Here is a 24225-nt window from a genome sequence, read left to right as displayed (position 1 = left end):
TTCATAATAAGTACAATCTGAAATAAACTAATGCAGAATACCTCTCTCTCTCTCATATACTTTACCTCAGATTAAAGTATTTTTATAGAGCTTCAGGATACTAATCGAACTCAACCCAGAAAAAATTGAATTCTATTCAATGTTCCTATTTCAGATTATATCCGTTATTTTTTCTTCCTTTCTTTTTAAAGAGCAGCATCTGTTTGTTCCCCATTGAAAGCACCTGTCTCCAGCCCGCGGCGGGGCCTGTGAGTGCTGTACTGCAGCAGCAGACATATGGAAATGGCAGGTGGCAAGGCTGGTACTGTAATGGGTGGATGCAGATCTCTCTGCCACACGGTAGAAGATTAGAGATAAATTATATGTATTCAGATATTTTTAAATACTGTTGATAAGCTCTTATAAAAAGGTCTAACGTTTTCAAAACTGTAATTTACTTAATTGACGACAGTAGATACATTCTCTAGATTCAGAACACCAAATAAGCAAAAGGGAAACAAACCAAAACAATGTTATATGACTTGTCTAATTGATCAATTACACGTATTATACATGTATGCATTTCTTGTTATTATTATTATTATTATTATTATTATTATTATTATTATTATTATTATTATTATTATTATTACTACTACTACTATGAAAAATTAATGGGGTTTCTATGTCAATACAAAATGCTACAGTGATATCCTAGTAGCCTAAATCATGCATGCATGCTTCCACTGCCATAATAATAATAATAATAATAATAATAATAATAATAATAATAATAATAATAATAATAATAATAATAATAATGCTGTTGGCAGGATTATATGCTTGCATGATTTATTAGGATAAAACGGTATAATTGCTTTGATGATAATAATACAAAATATTAGGCTATTCATTATTATATATCTATTGCCAGACGCCCTTATCCTTATACTTCTACAACAAGAACTACTACTAAATCTTTCAAGAGGACAGTTCTCTGTATGTTGGGCAGGCTACTAATAATGAGACGTTAGTGTTGAATTGGTTTGTGGTGAATGCACAGTTGCGTCCCCGCGCTTTTCGCACACGCAATGCTCCCGGCGCAGCTCGGCGGGCTGGCGCTCTGTGCGGTGCGGACCCGCGGCGTGGCGCAGTTGCTGGGAGACTCGACGCCACAGAGGGAATCCCTGGCTGTCACGCAAGCCTGTGTGTCGACCAATCAGGTGGAGGGCAGAGTAATTCCCGCTCTGAATTGCGCCCTAGTGCATATTTAAAGGTATCTATGATGAGGTGAGGATAGTCAAGCTCAGGGGAGGTCAGAGGGGACTTGAATTGTATGGAAAGGGAGTCTGGGCTTCAAAAGACAAAGTATACCTAATACTTGTCACGTTTTTCTGCTTATATACAAAGTAACATTTATTGATTTATTATTATTATTATTATTATTATTATTATTATTATTATTATTATTATTAAATATTTATTTTACTATGGACTGGAAGCTGGAGAGATATTCACGTTTTAAGATCAAAACTGAGGATGCCATGAGATGGGTAAGTACATCCACTGGAAGTATCTTAATCTTTTCAAGTTGGCTTCAGCAGATCAGGGAGACTATGTAGACTACAACAGCATGATGTATTCAACTTAATACTATTTCTCCAACAAACAAAAAAAATGTATTTTGCATTTATACAGGAGACCATTATGAGCATACTTGCTAAAGATTTCACCAGGACTAGAAGACACTATCCATTCAGGATGAGGAAGGTAAGATTATATTTAAGGATAAAGCAACAGTTTATTACATGATGACTGACAATGACTATCATAGATGTAGTGTAATATGTCAGTTGTTTTATTTATCACATTCTTAGCAAAGATATATTGAGGCAGAATATATCAGAATTGTAATATTGACTTAAGCTGCATGAGCACATGGACTGTGTGAAACTATGGGTGAATACTGGCACAAACATTCATTAATAGTTTTGATGTTTAGCTGTTAAAATTGGTCTAAATCAGTCACGTACATTTAGGGCTAGACTTTGATGAATACATTTTATCCATACTAAATTAGTTGCACATCAGTATTTAAGTAACTTAAATCACAAGTATGATTAAGAAACAAGTGAATGCATGGATTTGTTCAAATTGAGTATATTTTCTTACAACATGTCCTACCAGTAAATTGATAAATACATTATGTTTTCAAATCCTTGACATTTTCTTGTGAGCAGAAGCTCTTTTTATCAGTATGTCAGTGTATCGCTGCTGGTTGTTATGTGTCTGACAGTTACTGCTTCCACTCCACATTGTTCCTTTCAATGACTCAGTGTAACTGAAATTCAGACTGGTGTCGACACATCCATTGTGTGTTACCAACACATGGTTGACTTTTCTATTGAATGGGAGTATTTACAACTGTAAAGTACAATTCAGTTTATTTTTGTTTTGTTTTTTGTTTTTTGGGGGCAGCAATTATTTCTTATACAATAAGACAAAACAAACTAACTAAGATATAGTGAAACCCACAAGAGGTATCAAAAAGCAAATGCCTAGTATATGAGTGTCTGTGTCAGGTAGGCAGTGTACTGTTAGCTGGCTGCTGTGTCTGTCTGTAGCAGCCGCTACTACTTTGCCACCTGCTGCAAGGCAAGAGCGTCATCAAAGAGCATTGAAGATTGTTCGGAGGATGTGGAGGACTCGTCTCCTTACTGCTGTGTGTTGGTTATAAGGCAGTGTAACGTTAGCTGGCTGTGAAAATGGTACCAGCTTACATTTCAACTGCTATCTAACTGCACACTTCGCAACAGTTAAGTACCATCTAGAACGCTTTACTCTGTGGTTGTGTGTGTGGCTGGAAGGCAGTGCAACGTTAGCTGGTTTTGTTGTTTTCACCAGCTTACGTTTCTACTGCCCTCTTGCTGCTCATAGTATAACAACCAAAACTGACATAGAATTTACATTTTACTTCATGGGGAACCAAAGCGATTCCAGTAAGAATGGAGTTGCCATATTCAAATAAATTAAACTAAATTATGCCATATAGATAGTCTTAAATTGTTTTATTTACTCTTCCTATCCTTTATGTTGTCGTCTTCTGTATCTCTTGGGATCCCTTCTATAGCTTCTTTTCTCTGTCTTTGGTCTTCTTGCAATATGTCCAGCCCATTGCCCATTTAACATTTTCACTCTTTCAATGATTTCAGTGACTTTACATATTTTTGTTTATTCTCTGATCCATTTAGTGTATGTTTTCTTTTCTCTTTGTGTTATTCCAACTATACATCTTTCCATGGTCCTTTGTGTGGTTTTCAGTTTCTATACCATTTTTGTGTTTAATGACCAGGTTTCAGACCCATAAGTGAGCAGTGCTAGTATACTTTTCCTTTACAGCAAATCGGTACAATTTCTTTCAGTAGAGTGCAATTTCTTACAAATGTACTTCACTCTTCTTTTGATTTCTTTCATAAGATCTCTATCTGTGTTAATTTCTGAGCTAGATATAACTTGACTTCTTCAGGTATCTTTTCTTAGTTTTTTGCAAAGTTGTTGAATATGATTTTGATCTTACTCAAATTCATTTTGAGTCCAGTTTTCTTATTTGCATCTTACTTACATCCAAGAGTTTTGGAATTTGAAGGTGCAGGTCTTCAGAACCCTCCAGAACTCTCAGATTCAAGCAAGAAAACTGCCAAAGTCATGTTTAACAGCTTTATGCAAACTAAGATAATTGAAGTAGATTAACAGATGGAGTGCATTTGGAAACAGCATGCAATTGAAAGCAAATAATCGACCCATTTACCAGAAGTGAAAAGTATTTCATGAATGCATACTACCAGTCCTCACTTATGGTTGTGAAATGTGGTCACTACATGCAAAAATGATACAGAAACTGCGGACGAAACAAGGAATCATGTAAATGTGTATGTATATGTATAACAAAATGAGACAGAAAAATAAATGAATGCATCAGAGAACAAACACAAATATGTGACATCATTGAAAGAGTGAAAATGTTAAAATGGCAGGTTGATAGAAAAATATACTGTTTTACGCAAGACCTTTTAATCTCAGTACATTTTCCATTTAAATACATATATAAATGCATATATTCATCATTGTGGTGATTTATTGGGATTTTCTGCATATTGATTCTGTATGCTGCTGTAACGAAGAACTGTAGTTGTACAGACATGTGCTGAAAATCCTCAATAAAGACAGCCAAAAACCGTGTGTAATGATAAGGCAGTGTAGTGTTAGCTGGCTGTCACGTATAGATCAGCAGCTACATGCACTCCCACATCAGTACATGCCAGACAACTTTTCTTAATGACTTAATTGACTACATGAGTTTCAATACTGTATATCTACAATGCATATGATTCAATTGGCCATACCACATGTAAATGGCATCACAATAGGAATACTTTTATGTTAATTCCAGTGACACTGTGCCTCATAGCTTTTGTCAGTTTAAATATTAATAATATACAACGGGACAGGAATGAATTGTGGTTCCAATAATAAATGCTAATTCAAATCTCATGAATACACTGTATGGGCTCATAATTATTCATCACCTGTGACAAAATTACGTGTAAAATAAGTACAGACATTTGCAAATTCCCACAAAAGAGAGCAGCAAAATGGTAAAAATAATTATGTTAAGAAATCAAAATTTTAACCCACCTGCTAATTGCAGATTACTACCTGGTTACTGAACAACTACTAATTTTTCCTTAGCGAGAAGTCTCTGGAAAAATAAACTTATACATTTAATCTGGACTCAAAAGTGAATATTAGAAAGTACTGAGATTTTAAGATGATTCATATATATATATATATATATATATATATATATATATATATATATATATATATATATACAACCTATATATTTAAACAATAAATGTTGAATGATAAAGTTGATATTGTAAATATTTCAAAACTATATTATAATTTTCATATTGAAAAACACAAACCACAGCAGATGCATGCATTTTCACTGTTAAAAACAGATATGAAAGTTACATTTTTACTTTGTGAGGGAGAATGTTAATACATTATTTGTGAAAGCTGAATGTTTTATTTGTTGGTAGAAAATACTGGATGGTATAATATAATTCTAGACACACTATTGACTGGTACATTTGGAAATGTTAAGTTTTATTTTGGATAGTAGAGCAATCTTTATTTTAAGATGGGCAACTGTATTTTATTCATTACATTATAGATTGAAGAGTGTATCAAAAATATTGGAGCAGAAAATAATCTCTTGTGGTCATAAATTCTCTGGTCACAGTGACATACATCAATTTTGAAGCTGTGAAAGAGTTCCTTCAGAAGTTGAAAATCAAAAGACATGTATGGTTAGTCCTATCATGTTATCCAAGCTCAACATATTAATAGGGCTGAAATTAAAGCTTTAGGGACAGCCACCAAAAAAGTATTTGAGCCTCCTTATGCAACACCTAAGGTTGAGACAATACCAAAGAGGCTTTATCTGACAAAACTCCAAACACATTCATGATCATTTGAATGTATTTTTTTATTTGAAGAGGGTTCCATAAAGTATAAATGTTATGTGGTTTGGCCATTCTAGACCTGTTTAATTTAGCAACAAGCTACAGCACTGTTACTCATGAATTATCCATCTTTTAACATGGCATAGAAATTCACAATGATTCAGTTTGGGTTTACTTCACAGTGTATCCGTCTTTGATTTATAAAGGTTAGGCTTACATGGAGATAATTATGAATTATTGTATTTTATTGAAAAACAAGAACAACCTGACATTTACTTATAAACTGAAACTTTAAAAATATACTGGGTCTTTTGTATATTAACAGAGTACAAAAAAGGTCACATACAGTTCTAATTTACACAATACACTTTATATCACAATTTCAACTTTCATAACTGATATAAAAATAAGATATATGTCACCTTTGTTTTTCTTGAAGTGGAATGTAATACTAAAGCACTCTTGATAATTGTAGTGTAATGTAAAAAAATCCAGCATGATCCTTTCTTTACGCCTGCATAAAATCACATTTTTGACCGACCTACAAATTAAATGTTACAAACTCAGACACTATCCATTTATTATTTATTAGAAGTATAAAGTGGCATCTTTATAGTGACAAATTTGTCATTTGCAGTTAATTGGCAGGTCAAAGTTTTGATTCAGTCTAGGCCTAATATGAAAAGTAACCATTTCCTTATGGATTAAATGTAGCAACTCTATCTGGGGATAAACCCTTTCTGGTTATTAAAAGTAGTAGGTATTACAATTAAATTACACCTGCTTATCAGTACTTATATGTCATTGAATGTCACAGTATCTTCACTACAAATAAAGCCAGCATCAGGTATATTTATGCAATAACACTACAGAGTTTTGGCAAAGATTAGACTGAACCATATCTTTACAAACTTTAGACATGTGATGCCATAACTCATTTAACCTGTATCCATCAGACACAATATTTATGTTATTGATGAGTGAAAATGTTTAGGAACAAATTGCAAATTACCAATGGTATCAAATAATTTTCATGTGTATCAAATTATGTAATGCAAGGTTACAAACATCTATAAATGAAACACTTTTATCTGTACCTTAGGTTTCAACCACCCACCTACAACACACAAACAACTTTTATAAAGTCTGACCTGAAAAAAACATGCCTCCAATTTTACAACTGCAAATGTACAATATAACGATACAACAACCACAAACAATTAGTAGTTATAATCAACTTAATGGTGTATCCCCACAAACACCAAAAGGTCAAAAGGTCACACTCCTTTTCAGTTTCTGCAGAGACATGGTCCTTAAGCCAGTATGGACTAAACAAGACCCCTGACTTCTTTTAGCATAAGATAAATAAGATATTTATCTCTGTCCTGTCGATAATGTAATGATTAACAGTCCAAGGCCTTGTCAAGGTTGTTCTTCAAGACTGTAGTGCATCATGCAGAAATGTATTTTTGGATGACTCTGAAATTCAATGCAAAAGAGGAGTTTAAACTAGTGATAATTCAATGGGATAGTCTAGGACACATAATCCCTCACTTTGCATGCATGACAACAAAAGAGATAAAAAGCTGATCAAAATGTCAAGCAGTGAGCACCTGCTAAACAGGTATACATTGAATTGTTTGAGGTTATCTATGCATGTGGCTGTGGTTAATACTCCAAAGAAAAACAATGCCATGAGCGGAAATGTGAAAAATGCAACTCCTGTAAAAAATATAACTCTGTTTGGTGAGCAAATTAAGGCACAAGATCTTGTGTGACGCAGTGAAAAAGGCACAAGTTGTTCATCGATTGAGGTCAAGGGTAAGCTGTTAAAGCTCTGCCCTTTTCTTTAAGATGATCTCCCTCACTAAAGCGGCCGCCTCTTGTTTAATGTCTTCCATGGGCTCTTCGGGCTTCCAGTACTTCACCACCTGTCCCTCGGGGTTAACGAGAAACTTCCAAAAGTTCCATTTCGGGATCTTTTTGATCGAATCTGTCCAAATAAAAAAAGTAGTATTAAAGAGGCATGATAAATATATATTCAGAAACACAATATCCCAGCTCCATCACCCCTTCAAGGCTTGTGTTTGTTTTATGTTCTTCTTGCACACCTACACCTGCATCTCCCTTGTAAAAGCCTCTTAGCTAACCCTGCCACATTTAGCACATCATTCCATAATTGCAGGATACAGGAATTAGTGAAATACTGCATATGGGGGAGAGACCTCACTGTAACAGGCCTTTATACACAAGGAGCCTAAGATCTCTTTCTTATAAAATATGAAAAACTTAGCAAATGTTTGACTACCAACACTACTACTACTACTACTACTACTGTTGTATGCACGGTACCTGTAATGAACTTGAAAGCAGGGTCGGCCTCTGAGCCTATGATCTTAATCTTGCTGAAAATGGGGAAAGTGGTGCCATAGTTTGATTTGGCAAAGGACTCGATGTCGCGGTCTGTGCCCGGCTCGCTGTGCCCGTACTGACTGCAGGGGAAGGCCAGCACGTTGAAGTGAGAGGTGCCCAGCTCCCGCTGCATCTCCTGCAGGGCTCTGTAGTTGCGCTCCGTGTGCTCGCACTGACTCGCCACGTTTACAACCAGAGACGCCTGGGGAGAAAGAAAGGAGGAGAAATGCCACTGAACGAGCTTCTTCCTGGTCTTCTTCCAATAAATGACCATTATATACAGTGACAGTGAGGTAACAATGCAGACTGAAACGAAAACTATGTAGATATCTAAGTTACTACTACTACTACTACTTACTATTATAATAATTATTATTGCTGATCTTACTTCTCCTCCTCTGATTAATAATGCATATATCTAAAATAAAATATAGTGTTTTATGCATCATAATCACAAAATCAGCTTCTATAAACAAGCAAAGGGAGAAACAAAAACAACACAACTAATACACAGCTGCAAGGCTACAAGGTTATGTTGGTGGTTCACTTAAAACGAGACTTTTCCACGTTGCACACCCAGATTGGCCATTATAAGCAATAACTTCAAATGAAACGTACAGTACTTTCCGTATGTTTTTCTTACATTCAGAGAAACGTATCACCCATTAAATACCTCGATTAAACACAAACATGACTGCAATGTTAGGAAAGCATGCATACTAATGCATGCATTTGGAACTTACTTTCCCTCTATACTTCTCCAAGGAAACGGTTCTCCCTTTCATATCCCGGACTTGCAAAGAGTAAAAATCTATAACCTTCTTCTTTTTGAAAAGTTTGTTCTGCATTAGAAATAACCCCGCCGTGCATATCGTCATTGTGAGCAAAACCATGAACATTCTTGCTTTTGGCACCGAGCATTTCAGAGGATATGCGGAAAGGGGCTCCATCTTGGTGGGGGAGACGGCAGCAGCTGCAAATGCAGGGGTGGAGAGGCAAGAAGGGCAGAGCTGTGTTGTCTACGACACAACACTCACAGCATCATATTACAAGGCAGCTGAGATTTATACTAAAGAGAATGGTTTATTTACAGAGTTGATAGAAAACTGGAAACGTTTGGGTGACATGCGTTTCCACTCTTCTATCATTGATCATTTTCACTTGAAGAAAACCAGTGATTTCCGTCACTCATGAAGCGCTATTTTGATCAATCTATATGCTTTATTGTTTATTACATTCTTAATTATTATTTGAGGGACAGTTGCATGATCCCAGAATATAATAGCACTGTTACTTCTAAATGCTCAAAGTGGGGTATATTGTAACAGGACTCGTGAGTGTGTTTTATAATGTATCGCGACACAATTGTAATTCTAACTGATTGTTGCTTGTAAGTTGATAAGTGTATTGTTTATTAATAATATCTTTAAAACGATTATTCGTTGTAAATATGTTACCATGTTGCCCAAATACTGAAGTACTGGCTAAAACAGGATGGAAAAGAATACCAAAGTGTATGGTATAAAAATAGAGTGCTTCATATCTGTATGAATTTATATAGTTTATATAGTATGAATTTGTAAAGGGGAGCTGTAATGGCTATTATATTTTAAGTAGCATGTGACACCTCAACAGCATTTAACTTTAGACACCCTAAGGTGTTAGGATTTTTATGTATGTATGTATTTAGACAGCAATACCAGTGCAGGACATTATGGCATGTTCAAACTACACATATACTGTAAATATAGTTCTCAAAGTTTGAATGTTTTTTTCATTATACAGACCGCTGATGGTGCAAGCATATCATACAGCAGATTTAAAAGCAGAATTATGAAGAAACTCAGCTGTGAGCTGCCTGTTGCTAGTAGTCCCGACACCACAAGGTGGCAGCATTCCTGTATCTCAGAAAATGACACCGTTTGTCAGAAGCTGCCCTTGGATCTTTCCCCAGAAGGAAGCTCAAAGTCTCAGCTCACCCTTGAGGATGATGAAACAACTTTAATATCCGAAGGTTAGAGTCATTTCATCATTTGTTGACACGTGAAAACAAACAAACTCAGACTATTTTGATTCTTATATTCCCCCATTTGACTTTGACCTGATTTGAAAGATTTATTTTGAATTGCATTGATAGACTTACAAGCCAGTGGACACCCATTGGATCATGAAAAGTACCAAGGATTGTGATGGGGAAATGTAATGTTGTTTTTTGTATTATTTAATATTAGCTATATTATAAGTGCCGTCACATCGAAGGGGACTCTGATTGGTTGATTGACCAGCACAACATTTTCCAGTTTATAGACCAAAGCCTTTAATAGGAAGGAACTTGTCTTTTGCACACAAAAAAGTGCTCATATGAAATTACTTTCTAACACAGCTGTCACGTATGAGATTAAGAAGAAGAATCATCTGGCGTCTGACACCACCTCAGCACGAAATGAAGAGCACGAAGCCAAGAAACAGGTAGGGACATGTTTTTCTGATCATGCAGGGGGTCCTTTCCCAGTAATGGTGGTACTTGAGGTTCATTGTGAATCTACATTTGAAGGAAGTTTGTAAAAAGATTGTGAAAGATTAAAAAACAAGATTGTAAAAAGTGCTGTCCCAGTAAAGGTGCTGAAAAGGATTAGGAGCCAATCACAAAATAATAATTTTGTTCAATACATTCCTTGTTATTTTAATATATATGTTTTACAATGAGTGGCAGTGAAATTTTGTATGAGTAATGGCTTCATATATTTAATATTCCCATACATCTCTGAGAGCCAGTTTACACATCAAAATTTGATTCTCACTCCAATAATGTAATGACCTGCCTATGTATTACAATGCAATTACAGTGTACAGATTACACTGGGTGCAGAAAAGAATATTGGAAAGCAATAGCTCTCATTTAAATATGGAGACAGAGGCCACCACAAAAAGAAGATACATTCCCCACATCATAGATGGAAATACTTGTCAGTGAAGTAAAGGACAACAGAGATGTGTTGTTTGGCATGCTGAAAACAATGATAAACAAATCGAAAGATCCTTTTTTGAATGAGAGATATAACGTCAAAGATAAATGCTTAACTATTCCTAGAAATGTAATGCATGGGTGGCGTCTGAATAATTCTGTGAAATGCAGCTATAGCCTACTACCACATACAGTGAGGGAAAAAAGTATTTGATCCCCTGCTGATTTTGTACATTTGTCCACTGACAAAGAAATGATCAGTCTATAATTTTAATGGTAGGTGTATTTAAACAGTGAGAGAGAATAACAACAACAAAATCCAGAAAAACGCATTTCAAAAAAGTTATAAATTGATTTGCATGTTAATGAGGGAAATAAGTATTTGATCCTCTATCAATCAGCAAGATTTCTGGCTCCCAGGTGTCTTTTATACAGGTAACGAGCTGAGATTAGGAGCACTCTCTTAAAGGGAGTGCTCCTAATCTCAGCTCGTTACCTGTATAAAAGACACCTGTCCACAGAAGCAATCAATCAATCAGATTCCAAACTCTCCACCATGGCCAAGACCAAAGAGCTGTCCAAGGATGTCAGGGACAAGATTGTAGACCTACACAAGGCTGAAATGGGCTACAAAACCATCGCCAAGCAGCTTGGTGAGAAGGTGACAACAGTTGGTGCGCAAATGGAAGAAACACAAAATAACTGTCAGTCTCCCTCGGTCTGGGGCTCCATGCAAGATCTCACCTCGTGGAGTTTCAATGATCATGAGAACGGTTAGGAATCAACCCAGAACTACACGGGAGGATCTTGTTAATGATCTCAAGGCAGCAGGGACCATAGTCACCAAGAAAACAATTGGTAACACACTACGCCGTGAAGGACTGAAATCCTGCAGCGCCCGCAAGGTCCCCCTGCTCAAGAAAGCACATGTACAGGCCCGTCTGAAGTTTGCCAACATCTGAATGATTCAGAGGAGAACTGGGTGAAAGTGTTGTGGTCAGATGAGACCAAAATCGAGCTCTTTCGCATCAACTCAACTCGCCGTGTTTGGAGGAGGAGGAATGACCCCAAGAACACCATCCCCACCGTCAAACATGGAGGTGGAAACATTATGCTTTGGGGGTGTTTTTCTGCTAAGGGGACAGGACAACTGCACCGCATCAAAGGGACGATGGACGGGGCCATGTACCGTCAAATCTTGGGTGAGAACCTCCTTCCCTCAGCCAGGGCATTGAAAATGGGTCGTGGATGGGTATTCCAGCATGACAATGACCAAAAACACACAGCCAAGGCAACAAAGGAGTGGCTCAGGAAGAAGCACATTAAGGTCATGGAGTGGCCTAGCCAGTCTCCAGACCTTAATCCCATAGAAAATCTGTGGAGGGAGCTGAAGGTTCGAGTTGCCAAACGTCAGCCTCGAAACCTTAATGACTTGGAGAGGATCTGCAAAGAGGAGTGGGACAAAATCCCTCCTGAGATGTGTGCAAACCTGGTGGCCAACTACAAGAAACGTCTGACCTCTGTGATTGCCAACAAGGGTTTTGCCACCAAGTACTAAGTCGAAGGGGTCAAATACTTATTTCCCTCATTAACATGCAAATCAATTTATAACTTTTCTGAAATGCGTTTTACTGGATTTTGTTGCTGTTATTCTGTCTCTCACTGTTAAAATACACCTACCATTAAAATTATAGACTGATAATTTATTTGTCAGTTGGCAAATGTACAAAATCAGCAGGGGATCAAATATTTTCCCCCCCACTGTATAGAGATAGTATCACAATGTCATACACCTCATGGTCAATCATGGTCAGTCTATCACATACCAAAACAATCCTTCAGTTCTTTATGGAAAATATGACTAAACTCTTACAGCAGATGACTCTCAGTACCTGCACTGTAAATTTTATACAAAATTACGAAATAGCAAATGGTTAACTTCACAACAATGTCTGAACAGAGAAAAATAACACTCGGCACATCACAAAAAAGTAGGATTGAATGAGTGAGTGCATCTTAGTGAGTCTTATTCAGCACACCATAAACTGAAATTCTTATTTTGTCTGTGAATTGGGAAACACTTCAGATTTGAAACGTTGCTCTTAAAATGATCTAATGGTTATGTGGCTCACAATGCTTTTGGGAAACCCCCAGTACAGTTCATTACTAAACAGGGGCACTAATTTAAAAGCATCCATTGAAAAGAGGATCTAACTCATTTGTAAAAGTGACAGAGTAACTGGGTTTTGCTCTCTTTGTTTTTCTCCAGAAGGGTCGGCTCAAAGGCTGTGCTAAGATGAGAATGGATTCTGAGAACAAGACAAGTATGCGTGTGAATTTTATTAAAGGTACTGTCTCCCAACAGTGGATATTGTCTAGAAACACTGTTCTTTTACTTTCCATTGACTATTATGGAATACTTTCAGAACCACAAATATTAAGTAATAGTCAAGTTAGCATGGTCACACTGTTTGTTTCAGATTTCAACCACAAAATGGACTACAGTGTCTGTCTGGATGTCAGCCAAAATCCACTGTTTTGAACCTTTTAAACCTTTAGTTTATTTCTTCACTAATGGTTACTATATAATATTTGTGAACATGCTATACTAGTGCTTTTTCTACAGCAGCTATGATAGCAGACCAACTAAGAACTATATCATATAGTTCAAATTAATCTGAATTCAGTTACAGGACCTCAATTTCAGAAATTTCCATTGATCTGTCATTCTGTGACAGGTTATTCAATATATGAAAGCTACATCAAAGGGGCTCCCAGTGTGATACCGCAAGGCTTTACTTGAAATTCAAGTGCTGTGGTTGTTTCACATATGTTCTCATTGAAGTCATCAGACAAGGGCAGCAAATGAAGCTGAACATATCATCTAGAAAGGGCCACTAGATTTTATCATGCAGTTTATAGAACATCCTGTGTTCTCTTTTGTTCTGAAAAAAAATTCTCGAAACTTTGGAATAATTCAAGAATGTAATGTATCCTTTCCTCGAAGTGTGTTTGCATGGTGGTGTACCACACTGAAGCTAGTAAGGTGATATTAAAACTGGTCAAATTAATTAAGTTCTCTGTGGGTCAGTAATGACTGTGGGAACATAGGAGTTCAAAATACCTGCGTCCTATTAGCACTTGCAGTACAGCTACAACAAAAGAGTGTTTGTGGTGCTGCAGGGTCACACTTTAAGCTGCATTTATAACAAGGTGCAGATCTCCAAACCCCTCACATTCTTTGCTTATAAAAGTGAACTTCCTGTGCAGTAGTTTAGTCTACAATAGCAAGTGACGAAATTTTCCCAAAGTGCATAAATAGCTAAACATGTGACTAATTCTGCACTTTGGAAGATCAACTTCACTCCTAATTATCACTAATGAGCTTTCTTAGCTACTGTTGCACCAGGAATGCATTACCATACTTTAGTGTAGGTGACTGTGGCTTTAAAAGTTACTTTAATATTTAAGTCTTTAAAATCCATTGCATTTTTAAGTGTATGTTCTTTCATTTTTAGTGTTGACCTTTCAGCTAATGGTTTGGTTTAATAAGGAGTCATTCTATGCGTCTCTGTGAACACAGGCAGGCTTGTGTGTGAAGGTCAGGCCCACTCTAATTTGAATATTATTCAGCAGACAAGGAAGTGAGTGTGAGTTTGTGTGTGAGTGTGGTTGAAAGAGAGAGACACAGAATAGTAGAGAGAGAAAGAAAAGGGGAAAATTACCTCAAACTATATAAAGTTTCATTCATGCAGTTATAAAGAAAACTGTCTTCGCGTAAAATCAGCTCACTGTTATCCACAAAGTGTTATGTTGAAGCTTACAAGGCCTTAATTTTATAACAATTGAGCAACTGTAGCTGAGAACAGAACAGCTGTTTGTAACTCTGTCTTAACCTATTCAGCCTCGTTATGGAAATTAATCACCACCTTAGTTGCGTAATTCTAGATTTTATGAGTCTCATTTTGGAGAGTTTTACATGGTATTCTGGATGCCATTAGAATACCATTAATAATAAGCCATTAATAATTAGGGTTTGATTTATCGGAACACTCCCTATATCTATAATAGCCATGCTCTTTCATAATAAGGTTTTGTCAATCTTACTGAATATCATTTTACTCGATTTTAAAATATGCTCAGTATTTTACAATGTGGTTTGTTTTTTTATTTTTGCCTTGAAACACTAGCTTTGAATAATTTTGACATTACTGGAATGTGTGTAGATTGATCTAATTCGCTTTGTACGTTTGGAACATGTTACAATGGTAAAACTACATAAAATGTATATTAGGTTTACAAATCATATTGGAAGACACAACAAGACTTGACTTGCACTTAAAATAACAAATCCAATACTGGAAGATCCAGAGTATAGGTAAGCTTTCAAGTGATGTCATGTGAAAAGAGTAAAACATGCTTCTCATGCTTTTTTACCTCTTATACCAAAGTCATTCATAGACGCACGTAAAATGGGACAAGACATTTCCTGTGGTGTTTATAGGGGGCTTGCATTTGATGGTAAAATATAACCAATGGAGCGGATGCAGCCCAGGCCCCTTTAAGATTGAGCTTTTGAAATCTTTTGGGTTAACCACAGACTGATTCATCTCGATAATCATGTATTATGCAGAATGATAAACATTCTTTTTTTCCATTGCTTTCAGTTAATTTTAATTGAAGACATTCAAAATATTTTAGATTGCAATATTAAAATTTGATAAAACATAATTTAATTACTCAATTTGCAATTAAGAAACACCTTGGGATTTAAATCCCTTTTTTGGCACCTTGATTCACAGAACCCATAATCTGTTCAACCATAATGCCTTGACTTGCACCATGGGGAGCATGGGGATTTTAATGATTATGACTTTTACCTTGAAGAATCATTATAATCTATGATTTCAGATTCAAGCAACACACTGGGGCACCTGTCAGGTGACAACACTCCTTTAGAGCTGGACTTGAAGTTAGACATTGCTGGACTGCAGAATAATTATTGTAAGTGTTTTATGTGATGTTTCGCCTTCCATTTCAAGTTTTGCAGAAAACAGTGAACATTGTTTTTGTGTGTTAGCTTTTTATTCTTCAACCCAACCATCAAAGAGATTGAAATCTTTGCATCAAGATTGCATTACCAAACCACATAGGACATGACATTTTTAGATATGAAGTAAATGTCATGTCTGACTATATGCACCAAATTAATTATATAGTTGGGTTTTCTGAATTCAGCAACAGATTTGCATATTTTATAGTCTTTAATATTCTTAATTTGGGTTGATTAAATCCAACTGGTTGGCCCTGCACTGTAGTTTTCTAATGTTTTTATTACACACTGTTTAAAAACAGAAACATCTTCTAGGCCTAGATCAATTTCCACTGCTTGTAAGTAAAAACATGATAATGTACAGTGCCTTGGAAAAGTATTGAGACTCTCTCACAGTTTTCACATTTTGTGGCTTTATAGCTTGCAGTCATGACACTTTGAAATAGTAATTCATGTGTGTTATATACAACCAAATCCACACATTCAAAGCAAAAACAAAAAGAAAGAAGTGTGCAATAATAGTGTTTGTCATGCTTTCTGAATAAACAAATCTGTCTCTGTGAGGTTCATTGGCAGATAATGAATTTCAAGATAAATGAGCTTTCAAAGCAAGTCAGGGATAAAGTCATTAAAAAGCACAGATCAGGAATAGGGTACAAAAACATATCTAAATCTCAGAATGAGTCCTCTGTGAGTGCATTGTATCACAGAAACACTGTCTAGATCAGGCTGTCCCTCCAAACTGGAAACTGGTGATGGATGACACTGAGGCCAACAACAACTTTGAAAGTGCTACAGAGTTCAATGGCTGAAAACTAGCTTGTATGGCAAGGTGACAAGATGGAAGCCATTACTAAAAATAAGCCATCTCAGAGCACCTGAGTTATGCTTCAACAATGTGGCAAAGGGTGGTGTTGTAGAGACTAAATTGGAGATTCTTGGTCTTAATGCCTAGTGTTATGTGTGGCGCCCACCCAGCACAGCACATCTCCCAGTCGATACCATCCCTACAGTTAAACATGGTGGTGGCAGCATCAATCAGATTGTGAATATCTGATTTAAGATCATATGATCCCAATATTATGTTTTCTAACATAGGCTTCATGGAAGACTGGTCATCAAGTAATTTGATTTAACATGTTTTATTCTGATATCCAGTCCTCATGATATAATATAGCAAAGATTTATTTTTAATTTATAATTAAATGTTTCTATCTGTGCTTTGAAATGTAGGTAATAAAACAGCTGTACATTAATGTATTTGTCTTTTAGACTTAAACCTTCTTGACTGGAACTCTGCAAATCTGGTTGCTTTGGCTTTGGACGCTTCTGTTTTTATATGGAATGCGGAGACCCACACTTTGCAAGACAGTTTCCACTTGAAAACAGAGAGCACTTACATTTCTTCAGTGTCATGGATAAGAGATGGCAATGTTCTTGCAATTGGTACAAGTGACGGTGAAGTGCAGGTTAGTGTCAGCAGCTCACAATGTGAAGGGGGTCAAAATATATCGCTTATTATCGGAATTCTGAAGAAATATATATTATTCCAGCATATCAGTTTAATAAAAGCTTGTCTAATTAACTATTTTTCATATATATTTCATATATATATATATATAAATCACTAATATTTCAGTTACCCCTTGATATCACTGAGAGTCAAATTTCGGGATTTTGTTTTAAAGCATATACTAAGACCAGAAGAGGTTTTAAGTATACATTTTGTTTGAGTATTAAAGGCTGTTCTAAGATTTGAAAAATGTATAGCTAATATCCCTGCAAAATAAAAAAAACTGCAAATATTTACTGAATAAAATAGACAGCATTTGTAGCTTTACATTTTCAGTATCTCTTTTTGTTTTCCAAATCACCACTGAGTAACAAGTATGCCACTTCTAAAACTTTTCACAGGTAACCAATGCTGTTTTTGTTCCTCGTTTTTTTTTCCAGTTATGGGATACCGGAAAGAAGAAAAGACTGAGAAACATGCTTGGTCACCTGTCAGTTGTGGGTGCTTTAAGCTGGAATAATCACATTCTCAGCAGGTACTAACCTATTTCTGTGAACATTATAATGTGTTTTATGGCATTCCCAGAAGTGTTCTGTTTGCTCTTTTGCATTATTTTATAGTTTCAAATATCTTATTTTTTTGTTTTCTAATATTCAGTGTTTCCTGAAATTACATAGAAATTACATTTCTATTTGTCACATTCCATATTGTGTGTTATGATTCTGAACAATTGAGGAGTCTGGTGGTACTCTAGTTGTATGTGGGATATTTTAGCTACACATCATCGGGTTTAAATTACATAAACTATAGCAAACAAAAGACAGGATGGAAGGAGCTTTATTATTCTGAATCACTGCTTTGCATCTCTTGAAATCAAACAAATGTTTGGTGCTATATGTATTTTTGCAACAGCATCTGCAGTTACACCAATATGATGACTTTCCTTAATTCTCTGATGGGAAATGTCTGTCTTAAATATGAGAGCAATTCATTCAAGCTACTAAACTTCTTATCTCACAGTGGTTCTCTTTTAGGGGTGATCCATCATCATGATGTCAGGATAGCAAACCATCATGTCGGCACTTTGAGACACAGGAAGAGCATTTGTGGTTTGCAATGGTCTCCTAATGGTGGCCGACTGGCTAGTGGTTCCAGTGATGGTCTTCTGAATATCTGGCCATATGATTCAATCAAGACTGCAAAACTGCAGCCATTACAGTCAATATCTCATCCCACGGCTGTGAAGGTAAGGCATTATGTTATTACAATATTCTTCCAGTCTTGCTACAGTATGAAATATGAGGTTGAGAAAAGGCATGCAAACAAGACAGTCATCAAAAGTGGAAAGGAGAATCTAGTCTAATCTCTTTTTGCAATTTTTCACTGAGCAAAGAAAGAGCACAATGGATAAAATGAAAGCATTTTACTTTATATATTTCAAAGGCCAAGAAAGGCAGTGAGGTTGAATTGGCACTGATAAAGAGAGTAACATCAAAGTGGGACAGTGGGACTAGTGGAATACTGTACTAGGCGTGCTGCTCTTTCTAATCTATATCCATTATCGAGACTCTTGTGCAGTTAGTAAAATGTGAAAGGTTGACAATCAAACACTTCATCAGCCATAAAGGACATTCAAGTTCTAGACTAAATTCATAGATGATCAGATACATGGCAATGTTACCACCAAATGATGGGTTTTTAGATTAATTATCTAATATCAGTTACAAATGCGAGGTGGCGTGACCGGTTTAATCATGTCTGTAGGTTTTCTTTTGTTCTTTTGTTCTTCTGACCGTCTCAGTTAACCACAGGAAAACGGTGTCTTTCAAAATCATTGCATTGCATTGCATATCTTTATCTGCTATTTTCTGCATTCTGTAATTCAAATCTCACACCTTCACCCCTTGAAGCAAAGTAAATTCGATGTTTTTTACCATGTGGTTTGGTGCTGCACGGTGATATTGAATCTGTATTGAAAACTAAAAATAGCTGATGCACAGTTAGACCATGTTGTTCTCCAAAACTGTGAAAAGAGTTTGCCTGGTTTTGGTTTTGTAAAAAATAAAAATACTTCTTGTTTTCATTGCAGGCTATGGGTTGGTGTCCATGGCAAACTGAAGTAGTGGCTGTTGGAGGCGGGGTGAATGATGGAGTCTTACGAATCTGGGACACAAATACAGGGAAATGCCTCCAATCAGCACACACTCATTCACAGGTAGGGCCTTTTTCATATTTTCAGGATTGTTCTTGGGGTATGGGATTTGTTTCTTTCATAGGTGGTCTATTTCAAGATTTGTGCATAGGTGCAAGGCCAGGGATACTGTTAAAATCCTCCTATTTTGACATACTGTTTCCTGCCTACCTTCCCTGGCTCTAACCTGAGTAAGATCAATGAGAAATCATGACCAGAAAGTTCACACTTATATCTGACTACCTTGTTTATCCAAAATTTGTATCATTGTAAAACTCCATATTTCAGGGGATCTAATCTCCCATTGTTTTGTTCCAGATCTGCTCATTGCTCTGGACCACAAACACAAAGGAACTTATCACAGGACATGGTCTACCACACAATCAAATAGCCATTTGGGACTTTCCATATCTTACTAAAAGGGCTGAAGTGCATGGTGAGTCTTTAGTTAATGAGCATCGTGATTTTGTAGTAGGTGGCTGACAGAGGTGGCTCAATCTGAACTCCTGTTGTGCAATCCAGACTCAAGTGCTCTTACTGGAAACACAAGTCTTATAACTTCATTCAAGCCAAGTTTCTCCATAAATTCTGATGTTTTACTGATGTTTACAAAGGTGCAGATTTCCTCTTATGTTTGAGACATTAGTTTCTTTATATGTTATGTTCTGTAGGAGTAACTACAGCATAAAGGTTAAGAGTGCACTAAAAGTACAAGAAATTACTGAAGTGTGATGCAAACAGTTAATCTTGAAGCTTAAAGTCTGCTTGATGGAGTTCAGATAAAGCCTGAATGCTGCTGTATAATTGTTTCCAGAGCAGGTTTTATATACAAGTTTGAAACATCACATGAAAAACATTTATATTCTAAGGTAAACCACAATAAACCTGTTTTTGTGGTTGCCAGCTAAATGGTAGTATGGTTAATGGAAAAAGAAACTTTTTTTTTTTTTTTTGTTTTTTTTACTGGAGTGGGATTTGATATATTAAAAGGAATATACTCGTAGGTAATTCACAAAGTGACGAGCAAAGGACACATGGTTAGTGCAGATGTGCTAACCTTCCCCATACACATTCAACATCATAATGAAACCTTGTATTCAAATGATAAAAAAAAAATAATACCACAACTCTGAGCTTTGAGAAACTGTCACACATGTGTTTAATGAATAATGCTTAGTTATTTATTCCAATGGGGAGTTATGCCCTGGGTGTTGTACAGTCATGTGTGCCAATATGAGTTTCCTCTCAAAACTTGATGTCAAATATTTACTAATGTGAACACATTAAAATATAACATGTTACTGATTCCTGTCTAATTATCCAACTGTTTTCATTAATTTGCATTACAAGGGTAATTTTAAATTTGTTTGTCATTTTGTAGCATTTGCGTGTTCCTAGCCTGAAAAAAACAACAGTTTGCATTATTATTATTTATTATTTTTGTTATTATTATTATTATTATTTATTTATTTGATGCTCTTATCCAGGGCGACTTACATTTGTACCCATTTATACAGCTGGGCATTATCTTTAATAACGAGACTGCAGTGCTGGGGGTAATATATTGTCTCCCATCTGGGTGAAGAGAATGTGATATAGCTATAACATTGTTTCCATTTGTATCACATGCTATTGATTGTCATTGTTAATCAGGTCATAAGGGAAGGGTTCTGAACTTAGCCATAAGCCCATGTGGAAGACACATTTTTTCGGCGGGATCAGATGAAATGGCCTGTGTCTGGAGAAACAGAGGCCAGGAGGAGAGATTGCAAGAGCACATCAGGGACACAGAATGATCATACTTTGCATTCCTTTCAGGGAGAACATAGCTTTGGACGAGGTAATGACTTATGACTTGCATTGTGCTCTAACTTTGTGTATCCTCACATATTTTACAAAAAGAGAACAACCAAAACCAAACAAATCATCCTGTTTGAGAAGTTGGATAACTGTACATGCACTGTGTCATCTGATTTTGCAGTTATTGAGGAAAATGTACAATAGTTCATTATGACCTTACTACAAAAACTGATAATGGTATAATTTCTGTTCATAAGAGGGAGGTTAAACCATTCAAGAAAAGGAACTAATTTTCAACATCACTCTCACTTTGAAGCTGGAGCAACTATTGAGGGTTGTGCTAACTAAATAGCACTTGTATTCCAATTTTGGATTAGCTACAATGGCAATTGAAAGTGCAATTTATGCAATCCTTGGTTGCTTTGAAAGAATCTATATACATGGAAGTTGTTTTTGAAATGTGTATTGGAATGGTTCCTCAGACAAAGTTATGCTGTTGTACTTTGATGACAATGAAGAAATGCAGATGTGCAGAGCTGCAAGCAACACATTCTCATAATTATCATACATGTACTCCCCTGAACGTAACCACCGTGCCTTTTTTGAGCTGTGTTCATGCAGTTTGCTGTGTCATAGGAGACTGTGGTGGTCGTATTTGGTTTTCTGTGAACGGCTGACTTGTACCAGTAATTAAACCCACAAGTTCCATTTTCTTTCAAAAGCAAGTTTCTGCTGTCTTAATTTGATTTCCTAGCATGAGTTGTATTCATCTAATGGAAGATTTCTATACATAAATGGTATACATTTAAATGTGACAATGTGAAAGATACCTTGTAGTACAGAAGAGCTGGGGGAAGGGAGGGGTTTACTCATTATGCCCCTCTCAGTCCTGGTAATTACCTTGGTTTCCCTGAATTGAAAGTGTTTTATGAAATCATGTTACAGAAAATAAGAAAGCACACAGGTATAATAGTAGGCTGATGTATTTTTTTTCCATGAAAGCTGCATTGAATAATTATTGCTATGCCTGCATCACTATAAGCCTTATTTAAAGTAACAATTTAACATGTAGTTATTCATTAATTAATACAAAATGTATAGTAAGTTATTGTCTTTTCTGTTTGTGCTTGATTTTAATGTTGTTTCTTGTAGGAGCTGAAGCACCCATGGGAGAAAAAAGTAGGGGTTTAGCACGGATAAAATTTGTTTTTTAAGAGGGAAAGTGTATATATACACAAAGGTGTAGCTTAAGAGATCGCTGGTGGAGTGACAGCAGCAGTAAGTCTACGAGTACAATAAGAAATCAATTTATTTATGACATGTACATAAAAAGTGCCACAGAAAGTAATATGTGAAATTAAAGCTACTCAAAATACTGTTCAACATTTTACTGTGAACAATGAGTGATTCATTCATGCACCAAAGAGAACAGCGATTCTCAGCTGCCCCTTTGATGAATGTTAAATTCACACTCTGTAATGGGGGAAGTGTTGTCATGATTAAAAAAATTGATATGGAAACTAGGAAACCCACCTATCTGGGACTTCTTAACACAGATGGCAACGTTCACAGGGTCAGTTAACTGTGGAGTCATTTTTTTTTTTTTAACCATTTGCTTAATAACCTTAATTTTAACCTCTGTGGTGTAGTTTCAAGTGGAAGAATATTGTTCCTGTTTTCTGACCTGTTTTCTAACCTTTTCTGAGCCTCTGATCATCTGTATGATGAAATAAGTGGAATATTTAATATGTGACATGACATCCTTTGAAACTGCAGGCCCAGAAGCATGCATTAGCAGGGGCTTATTATACCAGCCCCATGAAGTCTGAAGCTGTCAGGGATATTAGTCCCTCCTATTACCAATAACAGCATAGATACAGGATATGCACACATTCCAATAATTCCTTGCTGATAACACTTAGAAGATCTGGGAGATCTTCTAAGTGTTGGAGAGAGACAGACTGACATGATTTAATTGAATTAAATATTATTTATTGAAAGAATTTAAGTCAAAATGAAGTTAAATACATTACAACAAACACATACACAATCTTTTCTTCATTTTACATTTAATCTCCTCACAGGCCTTTTTCTTTTGACCTCTGACCTCATGCTTGTGGTCAGAGTGTGCTCACACATGCGCTGGTTAGGGACACGAGGGTTTTATATTTTCCCAAAATGAATTTGTCTAATTAGTTAATTTCTATCAGCTTTGTATTGCACTGTCATGGATGAATGTGGAGAACTCCAATTTTAACATGCACACTGAAAACAACATGAAAATACATAAATTAAATAAGACAAATCTAAGTGAACATTTGCTACAAATGGCTACAAAACCTGAGACTATTAAGATAATTAATGTGAAAAAGACTTCACTAAAACTGACTTTACCTATTGATTCAATACAAAACAAATGCATGTTTATTTGCTGTATTTATGCATAGGCATTTCTGAGTGCTTAACAAATTTAATAAGAAAATGAAGCTCAGACGCAAAACTTCAGGTGCAGTAAATTACATAAAAGTACATTCCAAAAGAGTTTAAGAACATAAGAAAGTTTACAAACGAGAGGAGGCCATTCGACCCATCGTGCTCGTTTGGTGTCCATTAATATCTAAGTGATCCAAGGATCCTATCCAGTCTATTTTTAAATGTTCCCAAATTTTCAGCTTCTACCACATCACTGGGGAGTTTGTTCCAGATTGTGACTATTCTCTATTATTCCAAATAATAAATCATTACTTTGAGTCTTTTCTAACATTTTGTATGCCATGGTAT

At 36.0% G+C, this 24225-nt stretch overlaps 2 protein-coding genes across 2 annotated transcripts; one reads left to right on the top strand and one right to left on the bottom strand.

The window, feature by feature from the left end:
• The first annotated feature begins 1291 nt into the window (after window positions 1-1291).
• Window positions 1292-22292, top strand: LOC136754864 (cell division cycle protein 20 homolog B-like). Its single transcript, XM_066711058.1, has 12 exons — window positions 1292-1532; window positions 1678-1749; window positions 9708-9936; window positions 10306-10391; window positions 13157-13235; window positions 15799-15891; window positions 17213-17409; window positions 17894-17988; window positions 18474-18699; window positions 19543-19668; window positions 19963-20080; window positions 21298-22292. Exons 1-12 carry the CDS (start codon window positions 1470-1472, stop codon window positions 21438-21440), a joined length of 1527 nt encoding a protein of 508 aa, XP_066567155.1. The 5' UTR covers window positions 1292-1469; the 3' UTR covers window positions 21441-22292.
• Window positions 5515-8921, bottom strand: gpx8 (glutathione peroxidase 8 (putative)). Its single transcript, XM_066711059.1, has 3 exons — window positions 8666-8921; window positions 7863-8124; window positions 5515-7503 (listed from the first exon to the last, which is right to left on the bottom strand). The coding sequence occupies exons 1-3, from the start codon at window positions 8870-8872 to the stop codon at window positions 7340-7342; spliced, it is 633 nt and encodes a 210-aa protein (XP_066567156.1). The 5' UTR covers window positions 8873-8921; the 3' UTR covers window positions 5515-7339.
• Window positions 22293-24225: the final 1933 nt, after the last annotated feature.

The sequence above is a fragment of the Amia ocellicauda genome, chromosome 8 (assembly GCF_036373705.1).
Source record: "Amia ocellicauda isolate fAmiCal2 chromosome 8, fAmiCal2.hap1, whole genome shotgun sequence".
In the NCBI taxonomy this organism is placed as follows: Eukaryota; Metazoa; Chordata; class Actinopteri; order Amiiformes; family Amiidae; genus Amia; species Amia ocellicauda.
The sequence above is the reverse complement of the archived record's forward strand: the minus strand, read 5'-3'. Positions and strand labels throughout refer to the sequence as shown.